The following is a 20,727-nucleotide window of genomic DNA, read 5'->3' as shown; positions in this document are numbered from 1 at the left end:
ACACAAAACACAAGTCTTCCTTTTTTTTTTTTTAAATTTGAGGTCTGTAATTATTAAGAACATAATAATGGGACTAGCTTACTCAGCAGTTAGAGAATTTATCGTCTTATCAGAATGCCTTTAGTTATCATGTGGTATATTTTCAGCCAAGATGAACCCAGCTTGTGATTTTAGAAGCATAATTATTAACCCACAAGCACCTCAAGCCACAAAATTACTGCAGGTGTAACGGCAACTGGACACCCAGTGAAAAACTGACATACCTAAAATAGTTCTAATTTTTCCACTCTTTATTGTAGATGTTAGTTTTTGTTGGCATCAAATTGAAGCAGAAGAATTAGAGTATGCTTTGGAAAATATAAAATCTTAAGAATTTTCAGATTCTAAAATAAAATTATTTCTTTTAAATTTCATTTCCATCTTACTATTGAAACACTGGAGTATGGTATTTCAAGGAAGCAGTTTGAAGAAACATATGCATTATTATGCAAAGAATTCAGTACATTTGGAAAAAATAGTTTTTTATTAATATCTTTACCCTCCTAAGTTCATAAGATCAATTATTTTCTGTATTCTGTGCATCCCAAGAGATGATCAGCCCTTAGAACAGCATGTGTCTATTCAAATAATCTAGAAGTGCATATAGAAACAAGCATATAGCCAAAATCGCAAAGCTATTAAAAGTGAAGGCTGAAACATCAGGTCTTTCTCATGTTCTTTTTTATTTAGACTTTGTACTCACTGTGATCATTGGAGATGGACATTTTGGAACACAGCTATAGTATCAGCACAAAGACATATGTTCTGCCTTCTAATTTTGCAGGGAGGATCCATCATGCCTACCGTTAGATATCTAAATGTAGGCATTCACCTTCTAATATGGAAAAAGAGCTTTTCACTTTTGGCTTCCTTTTAAAGTCAGTGGAGAGAAATAGGCATTTTTAGGCCATTTTTAGACATCTGCTCCAGGATGAACTGAATAGCATACTCTCAGTGCAGGTGTCTCTCTTCAGGTGCCACAGAGGAAGCTGGAATGACTAGTTCAGCCATAAACATCAAAAATGTTGATATCTTAAATTTAGCCAGATGAATCCTACAGCATGTCACAAATCTATGTATTTTTTTCTCAAGAAAATGCTGCATTAGGAACAATAAAATGCTTTATTATTATATACAGAAGAATTTCAATTTTCAAAACATAGACTGAAAATGCCATAATATTTACATACAAGTGTTGCCCAGATAAGTATAAATTTAAGGATCTGCAGATTCCCAATGTGCAAGTCAATGATTTTTTTTTTATATATGTACAAAACAGTACTCATGCGATTATAGGCACAGGCAGGTATATTAGTACATCATGGAGCTTCTTAGGAGGGGTAATTGAACATCTGGCTAATCTCTTGCACATCCTTTACATGGATGGATTAAAACTGGCTTGGCTACCTTGGCATCAAAGTGGCTTGGAGTGTGCTCCTTCAGTTCAAAGTGTTTTGATTTTAATGAAGAAAGCACTCTCGAAACACTCTTTTGGAATGTTTTTTTGTTTTGCAAATGTACACTCAGAGTGGTGTGGTCATTAAAATGAATTTATTTTGAAATGAAGTAGCACATTCCCAGCCACTTAGATGCAAGGAAAGATTATGTGGTTTAAATGCAGTGGAAGAAGTTGATCTGTGCAACATATCTCCAGGATAAGTAAGTCTTTTCTTTTTATTGTGCAAAAATAATACAAAAGGGAGTAGATACAAGCTTCTCGACTGTGAAGAGGCTTGCATTATTGCCTTTGTATAAGAATTACGGGTTCTTTCAAGGGAACTGTGGTTAGCGTAGTGTGAGCAGCAATGGGAAAGACCTAAAGGAACGCAAATACTTAACTATTCTAAGAGGAAGGACATGCAAGGAAGGCAACAGAAACATGTATTAAAGGGGGGAAAAAAAAGAGCTTCTGCTTTATAAGAACAGGAAGAAAAGCACTTCGCAAAATGTTTGGCATGTAAGGGACTGGAATTCTCTTTTCAGCCTCTCATCTTCCTTTTTTATTTTTCTCTCTCAGCTTCTGCTATGAGATCTTTATGTGGAGAAAGACATAAAGTGCTTAGATGGGAGGTTGATTGTGTGGCCAAAATAATCCTTCTGTATTCATTCATGAGAGCTCTTAATACACTCAAAGAAAAGTCATCTCCGGAATTCCTTGGCCAAATCACTGATGTGGGACTTTGGGAGGAAAAAACTGTTACAGCTCAGAAAATAAAAGGATACAGTAAAGAAAAAGTGAACGTCTAGATAAAGAGGAGAGAAAAGAGACACAGACATGCCAAAAAAAAAAAAAAAAAGAATGAAAAGAAAGATGGCAGAAATGGAGAAGCAGCTTAAAATGGAAGTGTTTGGAAGAATGAAATAAAAGCATTAGAGAAGGAGCAAGGTCTAAGATAAAAAATAAAAAGAGTGAACACAAAAGGAGAGAAGAAATATGCAGTGAAAACAGTCAATCTTGTCAATAAAGTGATGGAAAATGAGGCAGAACAAAAGCAAAATGCTGTGGAGTCATTTTGATTTATGATATGAGGAGAAAAAATAAAAGAAAGAGAGAAAGAGAACAAAAATAGAGATGAGCACCTCAGGAACTTTCTCTTTATCGTGTTTCCACATTGCATTTATTTTCACGCGTTCTGTATCTCAGATTTCTTTCCTTCCAATTCCTCATTTCATTCTTCAATAAGTTGTGGAGACCTCTCTTGCCAATTTTGTGACTCTCAGTGAAATGAAGTCTAACCTTATAACAACCCTCTCTTTCTTTCACTTGAGTAGGTCTCAGACTCCTCTGACTTTAGAAATTGTTTTCAGTTTACTATACAGGAGTAGTAGTAGAATCAGGCAGAGTTAATTCTAGTAACTGAAGATATAAAGAACCAAAATTTTAATCAGTATTATGAAGTATAACATATATCTCAGACTTAATATTATGAGCAACTATCTTATCTACATATAATCCTTAAGAAACATATTTTCAATTGCTTAGCAATTTAGGAAATGCTTTGTTCCCCCCGCCACCAAAGCCTTCAGAAACACAAAGCAAGTGGGTTTTGTTGATTGAGTAAACACATATGCAGGTTACCCTATATAAAAAGGGAGCAGGAAACCAGAGTAGCTTTAAAATGAGATCTCTGATGTTGTTTGTGCTGTGTGTTGATGCACTAAATTTGTGAGCATATTTTAAAGACTTAATATCCCCACATTAAAGAGCTAATCCACTTTTTCATGAAAATCTACTTGCTCTGTGTGTAGCTCATGTTACAAACTAATAGCCAACATAAGCTTCTATTCAGAACCTAAGGGGTTTTTTTTCAGTTATATACAGACAAAAGGCATTTTAAATAAAAACTGCCTGTTCCTATTCCACTTTTATATCTCTGAGGGCCAAAAAAAAGGTTTTCCCTTAATTTTGTTCAGGGAAAAAATCCTCCCCAGGCTAAGATCTTGTATGTCATATCTAATCTCAGAGTGAATTATAAACTGCTGATAATACGGCTTTATATTAATGGAAGCACGGTTATAGCCCTCACTATAATATGGTATCTCTGGTTTCAATTATACTTGGTACAATGCAATATATCTTCAGGAGTATATCATGTAATTATTCAGGTAGTGGTGTAATGCAAACTAGAATAAGGAGAAAACCAGACATTTGTCGTTTTCTAAAGATGGAGAGGGATTTTATTAGTCATTTAGTGAGGGCAGCATTTTCTTGGTTCCAGCAGATTAGTGCATGCTGGTGTATGGCAATTATTCTTCAGTATTCTATTTTTGTCCCTCAATGAGCAGAGCTTAAAGATGCTCTGGAATTACACAGAGAAGCTATACATGATTAGCACAAAGTAAAATTGATTTAAAATAAATTACTACTGCAGATCTTTTCACAGAGTTTCACTTTGGTCCTGGCATGGGGGTGGTGGGGGTGTGTGCTGTAAAATGGATTTTATCAATTAAAATCAAAGAGCTGTACAAATCAGAGAGGGAAATATCTTGATGGGTCACTTCTTCACATTTTCTACAGCGTATTTCTCTAATGTGTAGTCAAACTTTACTTTCTAGACAGAAGTGAAGGTCTTCCACTGTTTTCCTTAGTAGATTATTTCGTAGTTACATAAACTTTCTTTATTCCCAACAACATGCCTGAAATTTCCTTTTTTTTCTTCCTATTTTTTCTGAATGACAGCTTTTCAGATTTTTCTCACACCAGCTTTGTTTACCAGTGTTTACATCCTTCTAAGGTTTCTGAAGAAGCTTCTGAGTGTGCTTCTTCCTGAGCCAACGTTTAAACAAGCTGCATCACTCTGTTATGCTTTCCTTTTGATTCAGTGTTATTAATTCTTTAAAGGTACTTTCTGCTGCTCTCCTTTGAAATTCCCCCAGTTTACACTCATGATTTGGCTTCTGTCAGATTAGAGTAGCAATGGAGAACTCTTACTGGAGTTGTTCCAAAAGGGCTATTCACACTCTTGCCCGGTTAAACAGAGACTTGACCCTTTTTTGTAGCATTTGTAACTGTGCATGGATTGTTCTCTACTTACCATAGCCCTCAGCTTTTTCAGAATTATCCCAGGTAACTCCCTGATGCTGAATAATGGCATGTATATTCAGCTTTTTATGCAGTCCCTTTATTAACTTTCCGTGCAGGTGTCCAGCATTAGGGCTCTTCAGCTTGGAGAACAGATGACTGAGTAGTGAATAGGGAACAATTATTCGTATTTCCTATAATCTAAAAATCAGGAACAACAAATGAAATGGCAAAGGGATAAAAAATATTATGTTCTTTGTCATGTTATATATATTTAAATTGTGGAATTCACTACCTCAGCACATTTTGGATATCAAAATTAGGAAAAATTATAAAACGTGACTAGACTAATAGAATAATGTTAAAAAACGTTATCAAGCTCTACAGAGTAAACTACTCCCAAGGAGATTCCTGAACTGCTGAAGAACTAGGGAGTGTATTCCAGCAGAAATGTTAATTTATGCTTGCCCCTTTCTATAACATTTCTGAAGCATCACCGCAGAACCTGGTCAAACACAAAACATTAAATGAGGCAAACCACAGATATAATTCCTTATGGTCATTTATTATTATATTCTGCATACAGTAATACTCAAGCAGATCTCCAGCTGGTCCTTGAAAAAACACCATCTTCCACTCTAATTTTTATGTTGGTTAAAATCATTCTAAGTTTTGCAGGTGAGCAAAAGGAACAGCTTTTTGAAAAGAAACAGGCTACTGTGACCAGTTCAAGAGCTCATTTGATGCAAGAGATGTTTTTTCCCCTTCCTCCACTTCACTCAGGTGCTGACTTTCATTAATTTAAATTGAAGAATTAGCCAGATGGTTGATTTCTCAAAGCATTTAACTATGTGTGGAAAACTCCATTCCTCTCAGCCAAAAGAAGAATAACAAGTAAACTTCATTTAAGAAAAAAAATATATATACATACACAATCACAATTAAAGTGTTGATTTGCATGTTTTAAACTAGGAGAAAAACTTAGTAAAATGACAACTCCCAAGCGTGACCAAAGGAAAATTTCCATCCTCATAAATCAAGATTCCCAGTGATTTATTGCTTCTGAATATGTACCCACTCTCAAAAAATAACACTGCAGTCATTTCAAGGCAGTGATGTAGTAGCCAGGTGTTTACCTAGTGGCGTCTGTCATAATACTGCAGGTTACTTTCAGTGGTACAGGTTCACATTCATACCCATGTCCTTTTTTTTCTTCAGAAACTCACAGAACTTCGCTGCTACTGTTTGGACCTGTGGCAGTTACATGAGTTCTATGTCTTAGGAGAACAGGCTCTGACAGCATTGTGCTGTTATTCACTGTGTGTAGCCATGAAAAAAGTGAAGTACTAGCACCTAACACATGTTCTTTACTATATAAGGTTAAACTAAATGTGTTTGTGATGAGTTCTTGTTAATCCCTCACTTAAGAAAAATCCTCACTGAGGTAAATCTGTAGTATATCCTGTTGGGTCATAACTGTTGAGGTCTAACAGCAAAATTACAATAGTTACCTCTTCCTGACAATAGTACTGTGAAATATGTTGCAGTCTGTTAGATATGTCCTTTTACCGTATAAACGGTAACAGAGTTTTCTGGCTTCAACCGCTAATAGTCCAGCTATACCAAGAATATTTTCACCATGGTCTCACAAACTTAAATACAAGCGCTCCAATTTTATAAATCACAGTGTCTAGTGAACTACACATTTCTTCCTAAATTTTCAATGTTTTTACTTAGGGCTCTCAGTAGGACAGTTCATTGATATCAGGTTTATTAATGAATTTTAGCTGAAAAATAGTTTTTCCAAGCATTTTTCAAAGCTGCTTCTGTAAACTTCACCTCATTATCTACTGCACATGTTTCTTCTTTTGTAACCACTGAGCCTTTACAGTGCTAGATGCACTCTAATTGCACCTTGAAAAGAGATTCTTCCTCATTAGAAACATGTAGTTTTCTTGAGGTGCCAATTTATTGCGGAATGATGAAGGCTTATGTCAAAGGTACACTTGCAGCATTGCCCCCGTGATATCAGTAAGAAGAACAATTTAGCTGTTTTAAGAATTCAAGCATAATGTCCTCATATTTTTCTTACCTCTCAGACCTTTGTTGTCTCCATGTTTACATGCTATTTATTTTTGCAGAATCGTTTAAATTGTTTTTAACTAATCTCCTTAAATATGTTTGGTTTAATCAAGCCTTGCTGATTAAAGATAGCTTCTGCAGAGGTTGTTGTTGGTTTGTTTAATTGTTTCATAGACAGGTTTTTTTTATACTGCCTCCCAGCTCTTTAGGCATCAGTGTGTTGACAGTGCTACAGTGATCTGCTTCATATTATTGAGGATTAGAGCATCACAATTTTTCTGCAAAAACAAACAACATGTCACAAAGCAGCATTATCAAGGGCTAAGAGAGACCAAACATTTTCCACTTTCTACAACTGAAAGACTTGTAAAATTATTTCTTTCAATTGCGACAAAAAACCCCAAACAGAACACCTTGCATAAACCTGCATGTTTGTTAAACCAAATAAAATCGAGGTCTAATGAATTCAGTAACATATTTCATCTTGATTTAATAGGTTTTATTTGTATCACACTGCAGAAATTAAGTGCGGTTTGAAGAGGCTCATTCACCATGACTTACAGACATCCTATCCTACCACAAAAATTAGGGTTAAATTGTAGTAGCAAGCCGGTTTTGGGGTTTTTTTTCTGGACTACTTTTCCTTTCCTTTGGCACTCCTTCCTGAAGGAGAATGTATCTTTTCTTTCCATTCACATGTTCTTTGCACTCTTTTTTTCAGCTCTTCCAACTGCTGTTTCTACATCTCTTTAGTCTACTGCAAGCCATTCAGTTTGCAACCTTAGGAGAAAAAAAAAGATATTTTTATCTCTTCTTTAAAACATTTCTGCTTCTTTCTGATATAATTTGAATTTATAATTGGTTTCTTATAGAATCTCTAAAAATTCTGTGCTAAATTATTTGTGATATGTCTAAGCAATCATATTCTGTTACATTGTATATAAGTGGTTACTTCACTAGTAAATCATTCTTGCTTTGTATCAGATGCTTTGAAACAGGTTTGTCATAAGTTTAAAACAAAATCATTGCTTTCTCCATCCAGAATGTCATTGCAAACAAACAAGCTGAAGCTACGGAAAGTATAGATGGCTTCGGCTTGATCTTGCTATCATTTATTCCATTAAAATCAATGGAGTTGTACCAATGTAAGCTTGACGTAGTAAAGAATCAATTTCTGCATACCTGTACAAATCTAAATCATAGCTACGTATAGATAGCTGCGCAAAAAGTATAAATATTATTATAATTTGAAAACATCACATAAAATATAGAAACAGATATATTTTATACACCAACATATTCAATTGCATGCAAATAACATGCACGTATATATCCCGGTGAAATGCAGTCTGGTTTATTTCAGAGAAAATAATATAATACTGGTCTAAAAAACTATGCAAAGTCATGCATTAATCCTAAATTACCAAGACAAAATCTACAGCCTCTCAAAGAACACCCAATATATTTCTGATAGGAAAACAAGAATGTTATTTAGACTCATTAATATGATTTGGTGAACAGTCCCCTTGTTAATAAAACCTCTTTTTTCTTTCTTTTTCTACTGCTTAATAGAGAAGAAAATCACGTTATTCGGACCTTGACTTTGAAGTAAGTTTTACTGAATTATTCCTGATTATTAAAAGTATTTTCCTAAACATAGATGTGTTCATTTTAGCAGATTTTAGCCTTTTGACATAGCAGATATCATAGGGGTTTTCAATTGGTACTGTACAGAACATGACGAGCAATTCATGAAAACTACTTTGGTGCAACTTGTTTGTAAAATATTCTGAGATCAAACTGTCATATTGCAATATTAACAATCATGGTTTCAGTTTTTAAATTATCTGCCTCTTCATTTTCATCTGGTTTTCTTTTGGTTTTTTTTTTTTGTTTGTTTTGCTGGCTATCTATTAAAAAGTTGTGACACTTCCGTAGAACAGGCCATGGTGTTGCAGAAGATGGCTTTTTTCAAAAGATGTTCAATCATTTGTTCTATTTCTCTTTCTTCAATACTAATTTACTGGCATATGAGTTTCACATCCAAATAGTGATTATGAATGTGTCAGATTTTGAATGATGAAGTGCTGCAGTTGTCAAAGCTTGTGCATGACATGCTGTATAAAAAACCAAGTTCATGTGAGGTTCTCCAGGTTGAGTATCCACAATTTCAGACTTACAACCCATTGAATGAGAGCATTTGGGTGTGATAGTTAATGGTCATTTTGTTCTATCTCAGTCAGTACAATTAAGTCTCTTAGAACTTCATTTATTTGAGGTTTTTTCTCTCTGCTTTCTACCAGAAGCAATACAGCAGTTAGTTTTCAAGCTGATGGTAATAATTTATGCATTTAGGGGTTTTGCATAGGTTATCTATTCATGCATGTTAGTAGTTTGATATAGTTTGTTATCCAGAGAAGTTTAAGAATTGTCATATTTCTGGGGTAAACTTTAGCATTCAGTGATCAGCATATATCAACCTAACTATAAATTACCCTCTTTGTTGTATATACAAATAAAGGCATTTTTTTATTCTTGGAGCTGTAAGCACAGCACATGTACTTTCAGGTTTCAGGTTCTAGTCCATAAAGAACAAGGCAGAACTAGCAAAATGCAGCAGTCGTCACAAAAACCTTGCAATAAGAGAAGGGTTTGCTTCAGTGACCTTCGTTTCCTGAAATGCTGACCTTCTGTTTCTGTCTGTGGTTTCTTGGTAGTTTAACATCATGCCTTAATCTCCTGTGTCGTTTTCCCTCAGAGAGTATAGTTACCTTAAGCAATCGTGCAATGTCTCAAATGATGTACCAGACAAAGATTCCCACAGTAAGTTTAAGGAAAATAAAACTAAATTAAGAACCTAAATATGCTTTAGACTAAATGCCTAGAAAGGAGGAAGAAGAACATGAATCAACAATAAAATTTTGATGAACAAGCAATTCTAAAATTAAGTGCAAGTGATATGAATGGAAGTTTTCTAATTATACTGATACAAAGAATTTGAAATTTTACTTTTCTGTGTTGAAAGGTAGGAATATCATGCTATTTGCAATGAGAATATTTCTGTGACAACAGATACTAAAACATCCTTCCTATCACTTAGGAGAGCATAATCCAACACCAAATAAATACCACCAATGCTATACACATTCTGCTTTCAAGAACCGGGCTCTTATTACCTATTTTCTTTTGATTCACATAGTGTATTTAAGATGCTTACAACCTTCCTTGTCTTGTATGCAGCATTGTTGCTCCATGGCCTAATATTTTTACATGTATGATTATAATACAGGGGAATACATTTGTTTGTAAAAAGGGAAGGATGGGATCATTGGGAGTTGCTGCTGAGGAAGTGAGAGCAGCAATGATACTGTTCCAGTTGCTGCTGTGTTTTGGAAATACTGACTCAGACTAACCCCATCTCTCCACCTTGTTCTATGATTCCTCTGATTAAGTGTGTGAACTTTCCAGTGCTCTAATATCTAGCGTGTCTGTCTGTCTGAAGTAAAGAAAAACTAAAAAAGCCACAAAACACTCAAATAACCACTCAGATTCCTTTGCTCAGCAAGGCATACCGAGGGAATTGAGATAGTGTTGTATGGCCAAAACACTGCTAATCTGATAATTCAAAGCAGCTTGACTACAAACTAGAAAAGAGCCTGGAGGTGAGGTCGAGCTAGAGTGATTGGCCATCCTACTGAAATGTTGAATGCCTTGTCTGTTTTGTATGTGACTGGTGTCAGATGGCACTCTCTGAGACAATGTCCTTCCACAGTTCTGAGGATAACAGATGCTATGGATGTGGTTCTGAGGGTAACAAATGCTAAATATGGGGTATGGACAAGGCTGTGTCAAGCTTGGCTCCCTCCATCCTTTTCTTTTTAATACCCTCTCGGTAGTCTATAAACCCTCCCAGTAGTATCCACGCAAGACATAAGGATATGCCTATATTACTAAAGACATTTGGGGGAATATTCCTGAAAGACAAAAAAATAGGTTTTAGGTGGATGAATTTTCAGAATGATCTTTACTATTTCAGTCTAGATCACTCTTTTTCTCTCCAAAGAGTTGCTGAAGTGCCCTTAGGGAACTAGTGCAACCTAGGTACTACTCACAATAGGCAATTTGGCTGTAGACTTCTTATTTTGGAGACTAAGAGAGCTTTACAGTACTCATGGGGAGCATTCTGTGCTAGATGGTGCCAGAGCATGGTCTTTGACATGTTTGTCTTACACGCAGTGGTGTCATTTCATTGGTTTTTTGGTTGTTGGGTTGGGGTTTTTTTTAAAAAAAAGAGACTGTAGTATTGGGCTGCCATGCACCACCTTAATATGGATAATTTGAAGTAAAAACAAACTCATGAAGAGCTTTTTTTTTTTTCTGAGGGCATCAGCTGAACTCAAAACCAGCTTCTGTGCAGTGTGAACATAGTCAGACCATGACTGTACTAAATGCAATAAATAGTCTCTTGTCCCTGTTATCTCCAGTATATGGAGAAATACAGGTAGAGTTTTAAGGGGCCTTGCAATGGACTGTAAATAATAAAAGTCCTGTGACTCAGCTGCGTAGTGTTATAGAAAGCTTATGTCTCCATTCACAGGAAAGGGAGAGAGAAAAACATGACATCCAAACTGGCCACCCCTATCATAAGTGTTAGAGAGGAGTCTGTCATTAACTGGGCCACCTACATTGTGTTTTCTCTTTTTAAGTAGTTTACCATTATGTTCTGAAACGATCCCTTTATGTACAAAAAAGAAGACAGACTGTAACACACAGGGTTTAGTCTGTGGGCAGAAACTGTTATGGCTAAATATTGTCTCCTATTAGGTTTTGAAAAACATTATCTCTTTTAACTTTGATGTTTGCCAAAATGAACTGTCAATATACAATAGCTTTACAACTCTTTTCTTCCTATTATCGTGGATTAGTATAGACTCATTCATGCAGTTCGGTATCCAAAACACAACCAAAATTCATAGATCTGTGCATTGTGGGTCCGTGCTGCTGCTGGCTGTGGTAACCCCAGATAAGCACCTTCCAATCCTAGTCCTCATGTTCTGTTTTTCCCTAAAGCTGGACAGGTAGAATTTTCATGAAGGTCCAGCACTAATACTTAGCTGTCAGATCAAATAAAATTCATACTAATTATGTTGAACAGAAATACAGATGCTGTGGAAATTCCCAGGAGAACTTTATAATAGGTGTGTGCTGGCACTTACAAAAACATTCAAGAGAGTTAAGCAGTATTATTGACAGATATTATAGGATTTAAGATCACAATTACTTTTAAATTCCATGAAAGGGTCTGACTCCTGGATTTCCCGAGTTATCCACCCTACTCTGCCCTTTTTTTTGTGGCATTCACTTGATCTATTCTGTTAATAACACTTATGCCAAATAATTATGGAGAGTGCCCTTTTTACCCTGATTCCCAGGAATCAAGTAATCTCTGGCTCTTCATACTCCATCCATGAGGAAAAGCAAGGACGCACAGGACAAGTGTGAATACCAGAATGTCTTATTTCCTTTCCACAGAGCAGTAGACTCTCATTGGCAATAATGCTAAATTGAGCATTAACTGCTGGAGCTGCACTCTTTCAGAATTCCATCTGCAACAGTTTTCATTGTGACAACATTACAAATTCACACAGAAGTTTAAAATCATTCTCTTAATAACCCGAAGACATCTCTCAAAAACAAAGGTGAAAAAAATATGCCCTCAGGGAAAAATCCTTTCCCATTCCTAAGTCTGGCAACTGATCATACCTTTAACATCTTGAAAACACAGCATGATTCCATTGTAGGGCTGGGAAGGCATTCCCCCATCTGTTCTTTTCACTTAGCTATTTCACGCAATATTTGAGAGGGAACATTTTTTACCTTTGACAACAGAAAATCTTCAAGGCAAATTGAATGACATTATCATCATCATTAGCAGTAGTAGTATTACTACTACTGTTACAATTATACATAAGATTGACCACAAATCTTCATGGGAATAGCTGTGCTTAAGCTGGAGTTCAGCTAAAACCCTGTCATAAATTAAAAAAAGGAGCTGGGTACAGACATGTTTGAAGACCTTCCCATCTTGATGATAGTCATCCACACTCTGAGCCCTTTTCTAAGAGCAGATGCTCATTAGAGTAACACTTAGTCTTTTAAAAAAAAAAAATCCACGCACTCAATGTTACTTCAGTCTGACCCCTTTCAGAGCAACAAAGCCTACAGGAAAGACCGCAAGAAGATGTATGTTTGTAGCCTGGTGGGTAACTCAGGTGCGTATGGAAGGGATGTGGCATTAGTGGGCAAATGCCCAGCTGCCCTAAAGATGATGTGCTTTCAAAGGGCAGCATGAGAGCTCCTTTTCCATCCTGTTCATGTCCTGATACTGCTGCAATCTTCCTAGTACATATTTTTCAAAATCTCCAGCTCTGTATTGGTAAAACTTATGTATTTCTAAGACTGTTAAAGCTATATTTTCCACATTGCCCATTTAACAGAGAAAAAAGATTAAACCCCTAAAAAATCTTTGTGGGTTACTTTCTTATAAAAGAGAAGGAGATACTCAACAGAGCATATTTTCTGGAAAGGAGTTAAGATGATGCTTTCTAGCAAGGAATCTAAAAAAAGTCTAGAAAAGAACAGCTAAAGTAGGAAATTTAAGTTCCTACATATTCAGTTCAGATTGTTCTTTATCAGCAGTGGGGAGGGGCAGTTGTCAGTGGGTAGAAAGTATGGGATGGAAGCCAGGAAAACACAAAGCAACCAAAGGATCCATAGGTACAAGTGCATATCAGCTATTCTGCTATTAAGAATAAAATTTAAAGCCTTTTTCTTGGCAGACTTCCCACAGAAAGTGTTTAATTTCTCCTCCCACCTGCTTCTCCTCAGGAATACTGTAATGAACTGAGACATTTGCATTATTCATATTTTCTGTTTAATAAATTTTGGGGTACACGATTCAGAGAAATATCAGAAAGTAGCATTCGCTATATTCCTAGCCTTCTATTAAAAAAGTTTCAGCTGGTGATACAGTCATATTCTGTCTCCTGCTTTTAGAGCCAATATTTTAACCCACTAAATCTGTTTCATTCCTTTCAGCATGTCTCCTTATTTCAGCCAATGATAATATTTGAGGCAAAAGCTTTCTTTTCTTAAACTCTGTGTATATGAAATCTGCTACATATCCCTGTCTACCATAACAGCAATGGCTTAAAAAAATCCCTAAGTAGTTACTTAAGAGAAGCTTCCATCATAAGTTTAGATCAGCCATCTCTAGTTAAATTACATTTTGTAAGGATGTCCTCACCAAATCCTACAAAATTGAGTCTCTTATTCACCCCACAACTCACGTTAATAGGTCTTCAATTTCTTGCAGTATCTTCTGTCTCTTTTTTGAAAAATGTGGTCAATTTCCTGTTCTCAGAAGTGAAACAAGTTCTCAAGCTGTGGTGTAGCTTTATTAAGGATGAGGTGGCTGTTGCAGCATAGTTGTAGAAATGCATGGCCAAGAAAGCAGCCACATTTCTTGAAAATCACAAACACAGAGTACAAATGAAAAATTGGTATCAGTAAAGCATCATTTGAGAGCCTGTTACTGTCACTCTATTTTAAAAGGTAACAACCCAGACTTGGCAGAAGCTTTACTTGCTGGAAAGGTCACATTCAGGCACCACGTAGATAACTTTGCAGGAGTTGTCACGTACAATGCCAAGGAAAATCAGACTTCACAATTAGTGAATGTGAATGGAGGCTGATGTCCTGCACCTTTTCTATCAACATTATTGGCAGATGTCATGGCTCTAACTCAAGTTCAAGTGGTTACAAAAGCTTGAGAAAAGCCAAGCTGAGCCCATCTGCTGTTGGACTGAGGTGAAGCATCCTCAGTTCTCCCCATCCCCTGATCACTCAGACCACAGAACCATGAGATTGTTTGAAGAGTAAAGAGCCTTTGGCTTTGCTCGAGAGGCCAGTCTGAATCCACACCTGAGCATGAATTTGTTTGAAAACAATGCAGATGGTAGGTTTAACAGTCTAGGCTTGAAAGCAGGGTTCACTCTGCCAAGGCAGATACATGACCAAGTGTCTCCTCCAACTGTGGGAGCCATTCAAGGTCCCAACCTCTTGCACAAGAGTGCCATATAGTTACTTTTTGTGGAAGAGTGCCCTGTGCAAGAGCTAGAGGGAGAGTGGTTTCCAATTGGCTGGCCAATGAAATAAAAAAGTAAATAAAATTTAAAAACTATGCCTACTTTCCTTAATATGAATGCCATTTCAACTGTATTTTATGATGACCAGAATAACAGGAATCTGTCTAATTAAAATGACCTAACATTTGGGGCCTTTCTACTTGGGACTAGGCTTTCTAGTCTTGCTGAGATTTGCTGTTCAGTGTTCTCATAAAAGTTATTCCTATGAGCACGATTACAAACTGCTATTGCATTCCAATAGATATTAAAATATTAGCATGTATGCTGATTATAGAAATTCTAGAAAATCTTCTTAATATGCAAGAGAAATAGCCTTCTGAGAAACTGCCATCACTTTCAAAATACCTCTGGGCTAGCAAAAAATTAGCGTCCCTTGATTTCAGCAACTCAATAAACACGAGATAGAAAAGGTCTTTTGTACACAGGAAGAACATTAAACAGGGCAGAGAGAAGGCTGAGTGCAATTCACTTCCATTGGTTGAGTCTATAGGGAAAAGATGGTCCTGCCAAATTCAATTTACTTTACTATGTTGGGGAAAATAATGCTTCTCTTAAAAAAGCCTAGATTCAATTATGAATATAAGCAATTATGTTCCATTTTGCAGAAGGTCATGCATACAAGAAAGAGGCACATGGAATTGTTTCAGGAGTTAAATCAGAAATTTCAGACACTGGACAGATTTCGGGATGTACCAAAATCAGGCAGTATGGTAAGTTTTCCTTCTTAGGTATCTAAAACATGATAGATCCTTAGCAACAATAATGAAATAAGAGTCCTTTGAATTCAGTGTTATTTCCTTAGAAGACTTTACTCTGCGCTAGCTTTGAACAGCCTCAGAAATTAGAACAATAGTTGTTTTCAGTAATCTAACCTATGATGATACTTATTAGGTTTTAGAAGTAGACCAAAACCAACTCACTGACATCATTGAAGATGACAAGTATTTGAACTGCAGGGACAGATTTCTAAAGCACTTTATACAGAGAAAGCAGCTCACTAATATAATTTGGCCAATAGGGCTTTTCCTGTAGTTAGGCAAGCAGATATTAAATTAGTTACTACAAACAAGTTCAGCTAGGTTCACCTATACATGAGAAGGTCCAGAAAGCACAGAAGATCTCTGTAATGCCGTGTATTTTCCATAATAGGTTTATAAATATTTACCATGGGAAAAGCAAAAATTAAATCATCCTGGGTTGACTCTGCTATCATCATAATTCAAATTTATACACACATACAGACACACACACACACCTGCATAACACCCTGACTACTTCTGATAATGAGAGCAAGGAAATAGTTGATTCTGGCTAATCAAAACAGCTAATTTAGCATGACATATTTGTTAACAGTAATGTTATGGTTAGTAATACTTTTATAGATAATTTTATAATGTGAAGATTGTTTATTAAATGGGACTGAGTTAGAATCATTGTATTCTATAACTTTTTCAGAAGAGCTGCTTTCAGACATGAAGAAGAGGTATTAAGCAGATATGAGGCCAATGGATTTACATCATTTACATCATCTAAATCCAGCAGAAATTTGGCCCTGATTCTTTGATGAAACTTTAGCTGTGATATGTGTTATTTTGCACCCAGTTCTCACTCACTCCCCCTTCTGAGATTTGCTGATATGTAAAGTTTGCATTCACTCTCCCTATTTGAGATTTGGTGTCCATGTAGAGCTTGAATGAATTCAAAATCTCAAAGGGAATCTCAGTGAAGAGTTATGTTTACTCTGTTCTGCATTGGCACTATGTTTTTGAAAAGTCTGCTAATAAAGGCTGCCTAGAGGAATGGGCTCTCTGTAAGACAGTTGGAGAGTGATCCAGATACCTGAATATAGGCATCTCAGGCTATTTTAGACAGCCTCAGGTGTGTGATTCTACACAGTAGAGGGAATGATGACATAAGTCTCCAGGGAGACCTGCACCTCTCATGAAAGATAGTTTGAGATCAGGCACAAAATCCAAAGGCATCCATAGCAGTGCAAATATGTTAGGTTTTGGCAACCACATCCTACCCAACATGTTACAGGAGAAATCATATATAAATTGGTATTAGTCCATAGTGTCACCCCATAAAACTTAGCAAGAGAAAGAATATATAGTTCAGTAGAAAATTACCAGCTTTCGGCATGTTAATTCCACTATGCATGGGCTCATCAGCATATAAAGCAAGCTGGTTCTCACAGTATTTTCAAGGAGTAGGCTTCTTTGGTTTTGTTGTGCTCCTGCCCCAATTTGAAATCCAGCTATCAATCTCTGTTTCAAACTACTCCATATTTCAGGCAGCAAGCACTTCTCAATTACCTTCCCTTTTCTTGTCCCACTTTTCTACACAACTGCTATTAAAAAGATGGCTATTGGTACTGGATCACTCAGCTATTCCTCATGTACATTGGTTCTTGTGAAAGAAATGGCCTGGCTAGCAGCTCAGGTGAGGAGCCTGCCAAAGTATTGGATTGTTCAGAGAGAACGAGTCTCAGTGGTGCTGAACACCCACCAGCCTGGCTCCCTGCAAAGCTGTTTCCCCTGTCTGGCTTCTGTGTCTCATGAGAGCACGCTAGCAACCAGCCTTATAAATGGAAAACACATTATTTTATTCTTGGTTTTAATTCTTCTTTCTTTGGTCTTCAGGAGAACTCAGCACCAAGCAAGGCTCCATGGGACAGTTTCAAAACCACAGGCGACTACCAACACTATACAACGATAAATGTATTAGACACAGAGGCAAAAGATGCTTTAGAACTCAGACCAGCAGAATGGGAGAAGTGTCTGAACTTGCCTTTAGATGTACAAGAAGGTGACTTTCAAACAGAAGTTTAGCAAAAATTAAAACAAACTGAGCAAAACAAAAATACTTCTTTGCACTGACAAAAAAGAGACTTTGGGAATCCTGACACTCCTGTCTGAACATTGTGACTACTTTATGTCAGGCTCTTCCTTTGCCAAATGTCAGTGGTTTTTTTTCGTACAGTTTATTCCCACTAGTGCAGCTAGTGGAGAACCAGGTGTACAATTCTTACCATCGTGTGTTGTAAGTACCCGTGGAATGGATTTGTAAGGTAATCTTTATAGATAAACCTCAAGCAACGATTCATGTTGTAACAGCTTCATTTGGTTTAGTTTTCAAAAAACTTCACCATGAAGCACAATGTATATATTTATGCAGTTTTTAAAGTTTATAACAGTCTGTTTGGCCATTACTACACTTTTTACTTTATAATATAAAAGCAAAGTTTTTGTCATTAAATGAATGTCTGTTGAGCTACATTCTTCATTGCTTTAAATGCAATAAAGTAATAATCTCACTTTTATATGAATAATATATTTCACATCTTTATTATTGCAGTTTTCTCTGGAAAGCTCAGAGAAGCTTTCTCTGCTGCAGCTGTGTATAAAATATTTAAAATGTTGTATGGTGTAAATAAACCTTTGTCTACATATGAGTTTCTTAGTGCATTTTATTCTGTATTTGTTTATCTTAAATTTGCATATTTATAAAACTTTCTTTAAAAACACGCATATTGAATATGTAATTGGAGTTTTAATAGTATGTTGTTCTATCTCCTGCAAAGAATTTCTAAAACATATTAGTAGGTTTGAAGAGCCAGTCTGCTTTTTCTTAGATATTCTTTTGTGGCAATGTACCATACAACTTAGACTTGTCAGAATACTATTACAACTCTTTGTTTTATAAGAATTTTTGTCTTGTTGCAGAACAATGAACAGTGGAAAATTAGTTTCAATGCACACCACCCAAAGAAAATGTTGATACAGAGTCCTTTAATCTTGTGCATGGTCTTGTTGCTGTGTAACAACAAGAAAGACTTTAAAGATAAAAAAATCTGAAGTATTTTAGACAAAAAAAATTGAGTGCGTTTCATATTATAAATCCAGAGAAGAGCATGATTTATGTTGAAAACACCGTTAGACAATTAGGAATAGAAAGACCAAATCCACGTTCTTCATGCTTAGAACCAAAATCAAATCTTCAAAATCTCTCCTTATCTACACCATAGATGGTGGGCAGGGAGAATTAAAGAGGAGGATTTCTCAAATCTTCACATGCCATATTTCTAGGAAAAAAAAGTTCCCAAAACTATTTTAGTTCCTGCTGCATGGAACTGAATATGTTGCAGTATATTAGTGGAAAAGCTCTTGGAGAGGAAGAAAGCATGACTACCAATCTGCTTAGGAAGAAAAAAGTATAGAATAGAGGCTTGGCAGTAAGAACTTAACATGAAGCATTGATAGAAGGAGAACGTCATTCATTTGCTGAGAAAGTACTTGGGATTATCGTTCAGGAAAGTGTTTCAGTTCTTAAATCCTTTCTCCAGGCCAGAATAAGGCACTTAAGTAATGAAAAGGAGCCTAGCCCTGGCTACTTCGAATGAGCATCTCTGTGTAGGTTGTGGACTTCTGTAATATAATGCTTCAGGACAAATACAAAATTACTAGCTACCAACCTAGTATCAAGTCCATAACTAGTTTAGGGGCCTAGAAGTTAGATGACACGGTACTCGATATCACAATACAGCAATCAATCAGAACTAGCCCTTTATCAATAGTCTGATGCAGAAGGAGGCAGCCGGCAATGTGGGCTATGCATGCTACTGACATCACACCTCCAAGACCAGACAACGCACCAAAAACCTCTCTCTCTTGTTTTATATAAATTTCTAACCAAAAAGGAGATTATTTTTCCTTTAGATAAAGATATAACAGAAACTGTACATTTTTTAAGGATTCCAACAAATATGGTAGGCATCTCTCAAGCAGAGCAGGTTTTACAAAATTTCTAAATTTTGAGAACAAATCAAGAAGCTTAGGCCCCTGGATCCAGATATATACTTTAGAATTATAGAATAGTTTGGGTTGGAAGGGACCTTAAAGATCATCCAGTTCCAACCCCCCTGCCATGGGCAGGGACATCCCACTAGATCAGGCTGCCCAAGCCCCCATCCAACCTGGGCTTGAACATCTCCAGGGCTGGGGAAGCCACACTCCCCTTGGCAACCTGTGCCAGTGTTTCACCACTCTCATGGTGAAGAAATGCTTCCTTATGTCTACTCTAAATCTGCCCCTCTCCAGTTTATACCCATACCCCCTCATCCTATCATCACAAGCCTTTATGAATAGTCCTTCTCCAGCTTTCTTGTAGCTCCTTTCAGGTACTGGAAGGTTGCTATAAGATCTCTGAGCCTTCTCTTCTCCAGGCTGAACAAACCCAACTCTCTCAGCCTGTCCTCATATGGAAGGTGCTCCAGCCCTTGGATCATCCTTATAGCCTCCTCTGGAGCCATTCCAACAGTTCCATCTCCTTCTTACGTTGAGGATTCCAGAATTGGACACAGTATTCCAGATGAGGACTCAGAAGAGAGGAATAGAGGGGCAGAATCACCTCCCTCACCCTGCTGGCCACGCTTCTTTTGATGCAGCCCAGGACACAGTTGGCCTTCTGGACTGCGAGTGCACATTGCTGTCTCATGTTGAGCTTTTCATCAATGAGCACCCCCAAGTCCTTCTCTGCAGGGCAGCTCTCAATCAGGTCGTCCCCCATCGTGTACTAGAATTGAGGATTGCCCCAACCCAGGTGTGGGACTTTGCACTCAGCCTTTAGCATCCTTCTTGATCCATCTAAATGTAGTACAAATCTAAAGGGCCTATATTTCAATAACCATAGTGCAGAGATTATTTGCATAAGCTTTATATCACCTAACTCCTGTTCAATAGTGGTCTAGTTACAACTGCAGAAAGCTTAGGGTAGGCTGCAAACTTACCCAGGAAACATGATGAATCATTCTACACTCAATACGCTGCTGACCCACTTGTGCTATTATTAATGATCCAGTTGATTCAGGTTTAGCAT

The 20,727-nt window shown here is 36.8% G+C and overlaps 1 protein-coding gene across 7 annotated transcripts in view; it reads left to right on the top strand.

The window, feature by feature from the left end:
* ADGRB3 (adhesion G protein-coupled receptor B3) overlaps window positions 1-18,302 on the top strand; it is a 458,941-nt gene extending 440,639 nt beyond the window's left edge. For 6 of the 7 annotated variants that reach the window (XM_069851423.1, XM_069851419.1, XM_069851421.1 and 3 more), the window contains 3 exons: window positions 8,216-8,251; window positions 15,456-15,560; window positions 17,493-18,302. In XM_069851423.1, the coding sequence (XP_069707524.1) occupies window positions 8,216-8,251; window positions 15,456-15,560; window positions 17,493-17,681 (330 nt within the window). In that variant the 3' untranslated portion in view covers window positions 17,682-18,302. The remainder of the gene's footprint in view (window positions 1-8,215; window positions 8,252-15,455; window positions 15,561-17,492) is intronic. The other variant, XM_069851420.1, reaches the window with a different exon arrangement.
* The last annotated feature ends 2,425 nt before the right edge of the window (window positions 18,303-20,727 follow it).

The sequence above is a fragment of the Phaenicophaeus curvirostris genome, chromosome 2, assembly GCF_032191515.1.
Source record: "Phaenicophaeus curvirostris isolate KB17595 chromosome 2, BPBGC_Pcur_1.0, whole genome shotgun sequence".
NCBI lineage: Eukaryota > Metazoa > Chordata > Aves > Cuculiformes > Cuculidae > Phaenicophaeus > Phaenicophaeus curvirostris.
Note: the sequence above shows the minus strand (reverse complement) of the source record. Positions and strands in the feature narration are given on the sequence as shown.